Here is a 13043-nt window from a genome sequence, read left to right on the forward strand (position 1 = left end):
AAGAAAGAAGGCTGAAACGTTTGAGATTATGAGAAAATAACAATTACGCCGCTGCATTGAAACAAGAGCAAACGCCTTCAAGAAAATTTCATATCTGAGAGAAGGCCGTTAATACGTGCAGGTGAACTTCCAGGCTAACAAAGAGAGAAGGCAAAGGCAGGACACTCCGAAGGACGACGAAGGAGGTGAAGAAAGAAAATTGAGAAGAAGAGGAGAGGAGAGAGGAGGATATACAAAATACTCCTCCTCCTTGTAGTGCCCCGCCCTGGTCACTCTTTTTGACATCATGTATAAAAGGATAAGCCATCGTCAGCTTGAAGTCAGTGTGTTTGCAAACTTCAACAGTAATCAGTCGACTTGGTCTGCTCTTCAGCTTCTGGTTTTATCAGCCGATCTCCTTCCATAAACTACAATCATGCAGCTCAGTGCTTTTGTCCAGGTGAGTGTTGCTGATAAGACAACATTTTAAGGGGATGATCATTGGGAAAAGTGCTTTTCATAACTGGGGTTGAAACTATTGTAGAAGAAAATATTAAATATGCGAGAATACTAATCGTGAAGAAAATTATTCATAAATTACATTGGTTTAGAAAATTATTAGGAAACTGAATTAATTTAGGAATTGACAAAATTATTATTATAGAAAAAACATAAGGTATTTAATTTATGAAAAACATACTTTGATAAAAAAAAATTATCTTTGGGATTGAAATTCCCCTGTATTTGATGGAACGACTTTGAGAAAAAAACATGCTTGTCCTATTTGATATAGAGAGGAAAAATTATTGATAAATACTGGGAATCAAATTTTTGAGATGGGCCTATTTGATAAAACATTATCCCTTGGGTTGAAATATTACTGTGTTACAAGTATCGACTTTGGACAAAGCCACACATTCATATACAATTTGGAATCGTGAAAAAATTGATTGAAAATTATTCTGAAAATTCATTGGCTAATCAATCATGAATAGCATTACATTATTATTGAAATTCGTAAAACAATAATCAAGTTTTCAACACTAGATATACATGATAATTATAAACAAATTATTACAAGATTGAAATATATAACACAATTACATAATATTGTTAATGTAAATAAAGCCTATTTAATTTTAAATATCACATTAATTGTGGATATTTAATTTTTCTAATAAGTATTGGGTGTGTCATTTATATGATGAAATTACTGGGTAGTTTTGGGCGAGTGCATATTGTTTTTACTTGGCTTGGATCTATTGTCTATGAATAAATAAATATGATAGAAAATTGGAATGAATTGGGAGTAAGAAATAATTAGGTTTTCAACCCAATGTAATATTCAGGCCCATTCAGCCTTTATAACTTACCCTCCTACTACACACTTGTCTAGAACTCATGTGGGCATTAGCATCATCTTAAAAAAATCCTAGTACAATAAAGTTTCCAGTTATTCAATTTACTTGCACACCTAAGAAGCATGAGACATGAATGCTATTTGAATGATAAATTGAAATAAAACTGTTATTTGATTGATGAATTATAAAAATAATGTGATCGACAAAATAAAATAATAATTACAATACATTGGCATTACATCGAAACTTCAACATTGCTCATCTTATGAATTAAGTAACAATTTACTAATCTACCCTCCTGCTTTAGCTTTAGCCTCAGCTTTGAACTTTGCAATCGAGAATCGACAGAGGATATTCAAAATAAATAAAACATATCTGCATTGTAAGAATACAATTTACTTATGAATCCAAGACTTTACAATTAAAAGAGGAAAATCAAAATTACTAATAATTTCATAACTTTTCAATGTAACACCGCATTGCTCTAACTACAATCTAATCTGAAAAACTCAATAAACTTAAAATCCCATTTCCTTATAGAAGAAGACCTAGATTCAGGAACCGATGCATAATTTCACCAAAGAAAGAAGAACTAGCCAGTAAGCAACTAGAATCATTACTTCCTACCAAAATAAACATTTCTATTCCAGTCCTCAGCCTGCTCGTAATTTAGACAGGTTTTTTGTTATCACAACAAACTAAATCTTCCAGTTCACGATACTAGATGAATCTATGAGATAAGAAGTACCACTATTTCAGAGTTACTGGGCAGAACATACCGTATCCTAATTAAACTAGTTTCTAGTGTATGGGCTGAAAATGGAGTAATTACTATTGTATATGTATAACATTTTGAAAAGGTATTATGTCACACACCTTAATTGATTCAAAAGATATTGAAATCGATATGCTAGCCCAATTAAAAGTACACTCAGTTTTCAAGTTAGCCTATTTATAACAATAAACAACTTTCCTCTGGAAAACACAGTAAACATTTACTTCAAATAAAAACTGAATTTCTGTTCTATTTTGTAGGTCAATGTAATGAAATTGATAAATGGAATAGTGGACCAATAGACTAATTACTTGACACTGATACTAGGTAGTATGTATTGTTTACTATGTTTATCTGATACAACTTCAACTAGAACCCGCTCTTAGATTCCTAATACAATATTGACAATCTTAGAAAGCACTAAATCATCTAACCAATACTCCTTATCAAAGATTGGAAACACTCACAGAGAATAAATGTTATTAAAAATTTGTATCGAATTCATATTCATAAGCAGCTCCAATTTTCTCCAATATGAATTTTGCATCTCAATTCACTCAAGAAATACTCAATTACTCCACTTTTCAGATACATTGACTGAGCAATTGAATAATATCTTGACACAGCAAATTTAGGGTACATTCAAAACATCAATCTACCAATTCAAATCAGTATTTTATATTTAAAGTCACAAACATTTCGAGAAGTACGAGAAGTTTTCAAATTTAAATATTTCAGCCATTGCTTCATGCATCAATGAAATCTTAATATCTTCGACATATTATACAATAGTGTTGCAATATAATTAATAATATTGATTCAATCTCAATTTGTTTATTCCCTTCCTTCAACAATAATTTGAGTCGTTTTCCATTGAAAGAGTTGAAACAGAATATTATTCTAAATATTGAATATTATATTAGAATATTAATACACATTAGAAATTTGATTCAGTTTCGCATTAAAAATCTTCGGACCATTTCAAGTCGTTAATACTGTATATACAAGTTACACCTGAAATTATGTCTAGTAAATTGCTGTATCACATACAAAAACGATTTGAAAATTGAAATACATAATGTATCAAACAATATATTCCTAGTTGGTAACTGCAAGGGACAGACTCATTTGGACAGCTAATGTGTATCTGAAGCCTTCTCATTGTTTTCAAGCTTGAATTAGCTGATTGGACAATTACAAACTGAACAATAATTTATGGTTTCTTAATACACTCTTGCGATGTTATCAAGTATGATGTCAGATAATTTGGTGGTCGGCTCTGAACTGTTACACTACCTTTTGATGAGAACTTTTCATGAACAAAAGAAGTGGATAGGTTCACACACTTGATCAAGAAGCCATATGGTGAGCTTAATAGTGTAGATCAGAGCTCTTGTTAGGCCTACTACATCGTCACGAATTTCAACATTCAAACTTTTTTGGCACGTGGAAAAATCACCACGGCACATCACAATAGACCGAAATTTGAGAAGTGAATATGCCAGTCATAAATTATTTTAAATTCTAATTATACTGAACAACAAAAAAGAAATATGATGATGGCTAAAATGAATATCATGTGGAACTGACAAAATCTGTGCAGAAATGCCACAAAATTTTTGTGTCTAGTGAAAATAAAAAAAAACATTCGATGAATTTGAATTCATAAAATCGGACAGGCATTAACCAGTAAGTTAATTTATCGCCTCTCTTTATATATAAGACAAGATGGTTCCCTGTGTACTTGAAGCTGTAGGCTGTAGATACTCTCATCTCTCATCATTCACCTATCGATTAATGGTTTAATGAAGCACGAGTCTCAAGCTTATGAAGGAATCACCCTCAACAAAATATGATTGTTGTACTTCTACGATCTTTCCAACAAATACTCCTATAAATTTTTAAACTTTTTATGGAATTCTTCAACTAATCTCAGGCACTGCTTAATAACTGATTTAATACCCCTGAACAAACCCCAAATCCTTACTCTTTTCAACACTGAACATGAAATTTACAAATGCTAATTGTTTATTCTTGAAGTCCCTATCAATTCAATCATGCCTGCAACATCCCTAAATCCTCACTTCTTTTCAATATTCTTCACTTAAACCTAAAAATATTCAGCACCCCTTATCAATTGGTATTGCATCACCTCTAAATCTCCACTCCCTTCTAAATCCATAAAGGAAATTTAAAAATAACTTTAACATTTCTTATCAATTCCCCCTTATAAATTAATAGCCCTCTGGAACCCTTTTTATAATACTTCTCACTCCTCACTCCCTTCCAATACTTCATTTGAGATTCAGAACATTTGCACCCATTAATATCTCTTGCCACACCTCTAAGAATGCTCACTCCATTTCAATACTTCAAGAAGAGACTTTTACCAGCTACCCAAATCACAGTCTGTTACACAGTATGTGTAACACGCTCACATTCATGTGTATTACATCAGCCTCAAATCTCTAATCCGAGCACAAACCAACATTTTGAAGGAATTTGAAAACAAAACTAGCACAATATGTTTCCGCTTTACTGACCAGGAGACGAATTATTACGAAACCGATTCAGACATCAAGCCGTAATACCGTATAACTGTTGTGCGTGTAGTCCACACTCTAATATACTCATAGTTTGTCTCTGCCTAGTTCTGAATATTTATACTTTTCTTTTGTTTTCCGTATTGTTACAAGAATATCTATATTTATCGCCAAGTTCAGTTCTAAATAATATATGTCTTTATCATGTTCTAAATATCTATATTTGTGTAAGTTGATTCGTTCCAAACATTGTTTTTGTATTTTAACAGACATATCTATATTTCTGTCCGTTTTCTTCCAAATACCGTATCTGTTTCGTTATTTTATATCTATATTTCTGCGGTTGTTTCGCTTCAAATATCTGTATTTCACTCATTGTTTGGCTGCAAACATGTATATCTCTATCTTTGTTTTGCTGCAAATATGTGTATTATGTGTCTTTGTCGGCTGTGTGGACAGTGGCAAGTCACACATGCATTGAGATGTGGGTCAAGCAAGGCCGTCGCTGAATACGAATTGTCTCTAATAACCCGACTTCTTTCCATTGTCCACCAACTAAAAGTAAATAAGATGTAGACGATGAGATTGACAAGGAACAACATAATGAAACGAAGTGAGTTGTTCAATTTCTAAAAGAGATAGAGAAAAAGTGAGTAGCTCTCTTTCTAGAGGAGAAAAGAGAGACCAGTTCAACAGTACTTTATTTCTCGGTGTGGTTTTTGAAGTACGTACAGTACTGTATATAAACATAGTATAGTCTACGTCTATTGCAGGGATGGCCCAGTGACTAGTAGAAAATGATAGAGCCCGGTTGTTGAATAATGATAGATGTTTGTAAAATTGATTGATAATTATTATTGGATGAAAAACGGAATCGAATTATAATTGGAAACAACTTGTGGATTTGTTTGCAGTAATTCTTGATCTCTCAGATTCTCTTCTATAAAGAATTGGATAGTAATTAAATCAAATCTATCAAGTGTAGATTAATTTTGTTAGAGCCTTTCAACCAATAGAAGTGCTTCTTGGGGATGGAAAACCTCACTCACTTGATTACATTTTCTTTGTTACTCAATTACCAGTACGGAAATTTTCTGAATTTTATTCGAGTACATAAAACATCTGAACTTTTACTATGGAAAATCCTCCACAATTTAACGTACTAACTGGATTACAGCAATTATAGTTGGTGGAATTTTTGTTTAAACATTAATAAAATTGGATTTAAAATTTGAAAATAAACACTGCAGTTTATCATTGTTAACCACTTAAAGGTATTATCTACTTAGCTTGTTTTTGATTGAATGTACAATGATAAAACGATACCTTACTAAAATTGAAGTAAATCAAGTAGCATCAAACTTTATTCACATAAATAATAACAAAATAATCACTCTACCTCGCTAGCCATCTGGAAGCCCTCCCCTCAATTTATAGCACACCCGGTAAAAAATCAAGCACTTCATGTTTATTCACTAGCAAACTTTCTTTTCGTGTTTTGCGAATCAGCCAATGTCATGGTCGAAAATAGTGGCATGAATAAAGCACTTGAATTACACTTGAAGCAGTTTATAATGGTCTGCGTATCTTACACTAATAATAGTGCCAGTCATGATCACTTGAAGCTGTGAATTTTACATCGAGAGAGACAGGAAGAAGGAAGGAGAGAACGAGAGAGAGAAAGAAGGAGAGAGATGTGAGGATGAGTTACACGTACGGTCACTGTCTTCTCATCTCTGATTTGTCCTAAAACTTTTACTTTTACTACTTGGGCCTTTCACTGGACTCTCCTGAAGTATCTGATGAGTGGGTACGATCATTTTCATGCATTCTTTATAGGCTATAAACATTGGGTCCTCAAAAATAAAATTAGTTGGTAAGATATATGTCTGCTAGACACATCCGTATTTCAATATTATAGAGCAACCAACATTTAAAAATCGAAAATTTATGAAAAATTGGGAGTAAGAAAAGAAATGTGATTAAAGTAACGACATAGTTTGATCTGTATGATGAATTTTGAAGAATATTTGAATAGTTCAGCTACATTAAGGGAAATAACTGTTTGGAAAAACAACAATTACATTTAGGTTTTAGAAGAGACAAAAATTATGATTCTCGGAGTATTTTTTGAGGGTCTTCCAATCTGCAGTTAAAATTGCAGTAATTTTGAAATATGTAGATGGATAATCCTTTCATTTTATCCAAACCAATTATAATATCACTCTTGATATTTGTGAATTGATTATATAAATGTTTTAAAACGTTGAGCATGTCTTAAATTGTGTTCTTATAAACTATATTCTGTATAACATTATTTTTTAGTGTTTGAAATTATTCTTAAATAGTTCAGGATAAACGTTTTCAATCATAAAACAGCGAACTCTTTTAATATTATCCAGACTAATGAGAGAATGAGGATTTTCAACAATATTTCATTGTTTCATCAGTTTAAGTAGGTCTACTCCAACACTTTTAGTAGTCTAGTATTATACTTTAAAAATTGACAAGAGTTTGTTAAACCACACATAGTAAACCGTACTAATAGTATTATACAAATTCATAATGACTGTGTGGTAACAAGATAAATTATTTTACTATTTGGATTTCTAAAACTATTTTCATAATAATAATTATATTTTTTTCATTTATTCAACATCCAACACCAATTTTACAGTCGCAAAATCAATTTATAATTAACCTAAATAAAATTTTTACATTATGGATTGTGAATAACTAAGGAAATGCAGATTAATGAATTGAAACAAATATATTATGCTATTCCTCTTCTAATACACCTTGTAGATGAATATTATTAAGAATTTTTGTTCTTTTTATGTTCTTTTGCAGATTTAATGAATGGTAGGATATTGAGTGTTGAGCTTTTTCTAACATCATGGAAAAATAGAGTTGATTTATGGTAAATTGGATAAAAATATGTCACAAAACGTGAATAGCCAACAATTTCACCTAAGTCCATTTTACAATAGTTTGAGAGTGAAAATTGAGGGCACAGTATTTATAATATTGAAAATGGTTAATTATAAATTAATAATAGAAAATTAACAACTATTAATTGTTAATTATAACTCCTATTAAATTAAGCGAGCAATTTCTGTATATCTGTTTATTTTTATATATGGTTATTCATGTTCAACGGATCTCAAAAACGGCTCTAACGATTTTCACGAAATTTGGAACATAGTAGGTTTATGATATAAAAATTCGATTGCACTAGGTCTCATCCTTGTTTGGTAGAGAGTTAGTGGGAAGAATACTTCGAATATTCTTTCCAAAGAATGGACATTGATATGTCCAAAGCTCCGCCAATTTATGTAGATGCATAACAATATTATCTATTTTATCTATAGTTATTACAAATTGTTTTTTATAAACTATATTCTGTATAACATTATTTTTTAGTGTTTGAAATTATTCTTAAATAGTTCAGGATAAACGTTTTCAATCATAAAACAGCGAACTCTTTTAATACACCTTGTAGATGAATATTATTAATAACTTTTGTTCTTTTTATGTTCTTTTGCAGATTAATGAATGGTAGGATATTGAGTGTTGAGCTTTTTCTAACATCATGGAAAAATAGAGTTGATTTATGGTAAATTGGATAAAAATATGTCACAAAACGTAAATAGCCAACAATTTCACCTAAGTCCATTTTACAATAGTTTGAGAGTGAAAATTGAGGGCACAGTATTTATAATATTGAAAATGGTTAATTATAAATTGATAATAGAAAATTAACAACTATTAATTATTGTTAATTATAACTCCTATTAAATTAAGCGAGCAATTTCTGTATAATTATCTGTTTATTTTTATATATGGTTATTCATGTTCAACGGATCTCAAAAACGGCTCTAACGATTTTCACGAAATTTGGAACATAGTAGGTTTATGATATAAAAATTCGATTGCACTAGGTCTCATCCTTGTTTGGTAGAGAGTTAGTGGGAAGAATACTTCGAATATTCTTTCCAAAGAATGGACATTGATATGTCCAAAGCTCCGCCAATTTATGTAGATGCATAACAATATTATCTATTTTATCTATAGTTATTACAAATTGTTTTTTTTCTATATTATATGTACAGCTCTATAATTATTTTCTTAATTTATATTTTGTAAATTCATCCATAATTTTGCTGTATTGTAAGCTATTGTATATAAGTGTATAAGCCAGTATATATTGTAATCTACATAAATAAAGTACTCAATCAATCAATCCTTGGGAAAACTCGCTGAACGACATTAAAAGGATAATTCATCCTTGGCTGAAACAGCTGAGACTTTCGTCGTCTTTGGATAGTAAAAAGTGAGCGAGTGTTTCTGTGGAAAATCAAAATATCGCATCCCCGAAATTCATATAAGCTGACGTATAGCCAGCTGTAGAATATGAAGACGATCATTTTAGAGAATTGTGTTCTGTTTATCAATAAATAAAAATAACAAGCGAAGCTCGGTGCCCCGATATTTATTAACAGTATTGAAAATTGAGGGGACAGTATTTATAATATTGAGTTTTGTTTCAATTATCAAGGATTATTTCACCTATTTCTATCTTGTCTCTCTAGGTTGCTCCAAATTTACTTGTTGTGAAATACTGATCAGTTGGAGGATAGTTAATAATTTAGTGTATTTTTGTTGTAGGTTGCCGTGTTGGCTGCTCTAGTTGGCATTAGCTGTGCCGGTTACATCGGCTATGCTTCACCAACATACACCCATGCTTATGCAGCTCCAGCCATCAGCTATGCAGCCCCTGCCGCCTATGTTAAACATGCACCAATTGACTACTATGTAAGTAGCTTCAGCATACTCTTTATAACAGGTGAAATTTATAAAAACGGAAATCATAAAAAATCTCTTCAAAAACTAAGAATTGCTTCAGCATAGCCACTCTCAGAGATGGACTAAGAAGGCTAGGTCTTAGTTCTAGTAAAGAGATAATTTGTGAATAGATTACAAGAATCAGACTGGTACTTAAAATAGTTTGCAACGTTCGACCGCAATGGATGGTTAAATGAATTGTAAACATGATTCTTAAGGCGTTTGCAACGTTCGACAGATGAAGTTCTACATCCAACGATATTCATAGAATAGAATAAATACATTTAGGTCCAAGAAAATGATGAAAGATTAAATTATAATAATTAAAAATAGGGAAATGTACATCGAATACTGTTGTACACAACTGTGAATAAATTTGATTTAAAATGTTACTAATTCAAGACATCAAGACTAATGAAAACCTACCTGCGTGTTACCCTAGTTCATCTAGTTGAAGCCAAGTACATTTATATTATTCACTTCTTAGGTAATTACCGAATTATTTAAGTCGAATGGTTAAGGGCTCAACCACACAGAGAGCGATCATTGATCCTCTAGGATCTCATAAGATTCTAGATCTATAACAAAGATATACAAATATTAAATCCTAGAGGATCACAGATCGCTCCCTGGCTGGCCAGACCCTTAGGATCCCATTAAACAGCCTCATGTATAATCATACATTGAATTAGATCATAGATATTCAGTCATCAAATCTTTCATAAAAGTTGGTCAAATATCTATATGATCTAAAAAAAACATTTGCTCATATGGTACATTATGACTGCATTTGGTCATTACTTATCATGTATCTATGATTTATTTCACTTACCTATAAATAAAATTCACCTTACCTTACCTAATCATAGTTGTTAGCTGCATCTTGCTGCATAGTTTCAATCAATTTGCTCAGTTCAATTTGTCGAGGATGTTGATTACAAAATACCTATAAAATCTAACATTTATGAATTCAGGGCTAGGCTACCTATTTTTATTTATAAAATATAATAATAGTAGGTAGGCCTACCCTTTTTTGGATTACCATAATTAGAGATATAGAGGTACTGCAACTAGTTGTTATAATTTGTATTTTTAATAGATTATTTTTTATTAATTCCAAAAAGAGTACTATAATTCAATTTTATAAATACCTATAAAATGTATTAGTGAATTTCAAGACAAAAGATGAAGGCCTATTATTCATTTATTAGTGTACAATACAGATAGAATTAGATGATAAATACTGTAGTGAGCACGATTAGTGCAAATTAAATAAATGCTATAAGAAAACTTTACTTACATGGATTGATGGATTCCACAGTATATTTAAATCCGGTTGCAAAAGTAAATTCGTTTAATTAATATTATTGGATATGGAGAATCATTTACTATTTCACTTAGTAGGATACTGTTGTCTCTCTGCTTTCTTTTTTTGATAAAGTTACTAATTTTTCAATAAGACTACTATTGTGGCATGCAAACTTGAACAAACGATTCAATATAATATTATACAGTATGTTTTCACGTTTTACACATTATTGTACAATTTACATATTACACAATTTAATTTTATTATAATACAAATTCAAAGTTACTGAATGGTATCTGTTATCATGTCTCAGGCCTACCCAAAATACGCGTACAACTACGGCGTGAAGGACTACCACACCGGTGACGTGAAGAACCAATGGGAAGAGCGCGATGGCGACAAGGTGAAGGGAGAGTACTCAGTGGTGGAGCCCGACGGCACCATCCGCACAGTCACCTACACCGCTGATGACCACAACGGATTCAACGCAGTCGTCCACAAAACTGGGCATGCCGTCCACCCCGCACCGGCACCTGTCTACCACCATGGATACCTGCACTAAGCGACACCAGCAAAACATTCTCATTTCCTCCCTGAAGTCTCAAAAACATGCAAAGAAATTCAACAATATTCGTAAATAATTTTTATAATCAATACTATGTTAATGTCCCTAAAATTTGAAACTGCCATAAAATAAAAATTAACAATATTGGTCGAAAAAATCAAAACAACAGTTCAAAGGAATATTAGGAAGATATCTCTGAAATTTGGAATCATGCCGTAAAATATTAACAATATTAGTCAAAAAACAAACGTTTTTGAAAACAAAATTTCAAATGTCCATTATACGTTTCCTGGAATTTGAAATCATGCTATGAAAATCATCAGTCATCCGTGATAAATAATAATATGCTAAACTTTGGGTCGAAGTCATCGGTGTAGCGAGTGTGTCCATTTCTAGCACTATGAGATTTTATCAAACCGAGGAAAAGTATAAAAATAAGTTTAGTGAAGCAGTAAAAATTGAAAATATCTAGTAAGATATCTGAGGGTGGAGTAATGTTTGAAGGATCAATAATCTGAGTTAGCAGTTCATAGATTGAAGGCGAAATTCGGATTAGTAGTAGAGTTGTCTTGGGTAGTTGAGAAAATAACTTGGTGGTTGAATAAACATTCTCTATCTTCTTGTACGTCAGATACTTGAAGATATTTTTTTGCTAAATTACATATATGTAATAGTACCGTAGTGATTATCAATGATAATCATAATATGAAACAAATTTTAATTTTTTTTTACATGTCAGATGTGATAGTGAATTGAATAGCTACTTTCGATGATGGCAGATGGCAATTTCCATCTAATTTGAAATGTATGCCTAGCATTCGTTTGAGATGGCAGCACTCATGAATGAATAATTATGAGAGTCATTTGGGTGTTTGGAGCTTGGAGCTTGAAAACGGAATTGCTAGAGGATTTATCAATGATTTTGTTCATTAGTGCTGGTGCTGAATTGTCAGTACCTAACTTTTTGAAAGATTTTGCAATTGAACCTATTTAAATTACTTCCAATGATCTCTTAGGTTTTATCTGTAGAAATCAAAACCAAAATGCCATCAATATGTATCTTATTTTTTCAGGAATAAACATTTAAATAAACTATCATCTATTGTACTATTTTTTTTTTATTTGAGAGTTGTATCACGGGAGGAAATTGACATTACCTGAAAATCAAAAAAGGAAAAATCAAATCAAATGGACTAAAATCAAAAAGGAATTATCAAACCTGTGAATGTTCTATGAGCGAGATGTCTTTCAAGTGTAGTGCTTAGAATTGAATTTCTATTTTCTTACAAATTATTTATAAATGTATAAATGTGTTCTTCTCTTGTATATATAATATTCGTTTTGTATTTTTATTGTGTACCTCAACTTTATCATGAATTTTGTACAATAAAATATTGTCAACAAAAACTTTTTTGATGTGTCATAATAATTGAGCACCCACTCTCTTATCGCAGTGATTTAAGAAAGTTGAAAGATCTTTCATCTTTCTCAAACAACGTAGAGCTCCTCTGCAAAGCACGGGTACAAGTAAAGAGAAAACGGTAATTACCAATGTATCTAGAATAAAGTATTCTAGGTACCTTGGTAATTACTGTATTTCATAACGAAAAGACTTATACACAGAGTCATGATGGTTGAAACTGAAAATAAGGTTTTCCGAAATACG

At 31.4% G+C, this 13043-nt stretch overlaps 1 protein-coding gene across 1 annotated transcript; it reads left to right on the top strand.

Moving 5' to 3' along the window:
- Positions 1–294: 294 nt before the first annotated feature.
- LOC111055338 (cuticle protein 19-like) lies at positions 295–12786 on the top strand. Its single transcript, XM_022342517.2, has 3 exons — positions 295–439; positions 9327–9473; positions 11126–12786. Exons 1-3 carry the CDS (start codon positions 416–418, stop codon positions 11372–11374), a joined length of 420 nt encoding a protein of 139 aa, XP_022198209.2. The 5' UTR covers positions 295–415; the 3' UTR covers positions 11375–12786.
- Positions 12787–13043: the final 257 nt, after the last annotated feature.

This window comes from Nilaparvata lugens, chromosome 11, assembly GCF_014356525.2.
Source record: "Nilaparvata lugens isolate BPH chromosome 11, ASM1435652v1, whole genome shotgun sequence".
NCBI lineage: Eukaryota > Metazoa > Arthropoda > Insecta > Hemiptera > Delphacidae > Nilaparvata > Nilaparvata lugens.

Bases quoted from the DNA above. Each gene is read 5' to 3' on its own strand.
- LOC111055338 (XM_022342517.2), top strand. From the start codon at position 416: ATGCAGCTCAGTGCTTTTGTCCAG. The intron at 440-9,326 runs GTGAGTGTTGCT...TTTTTGTTGTAG, and splicing joins AGCTCAGTGCTTTTGTCCAG to GTTGCCGTGTTGGCTGCTCT. The intron at 9,474-11,125 runs GTAAGTAGCTTC...ATCATGTCTCAG, and splicing joins ATGCACCAATTGACTACTAT to GCCTACCCAAAATACGCGTA.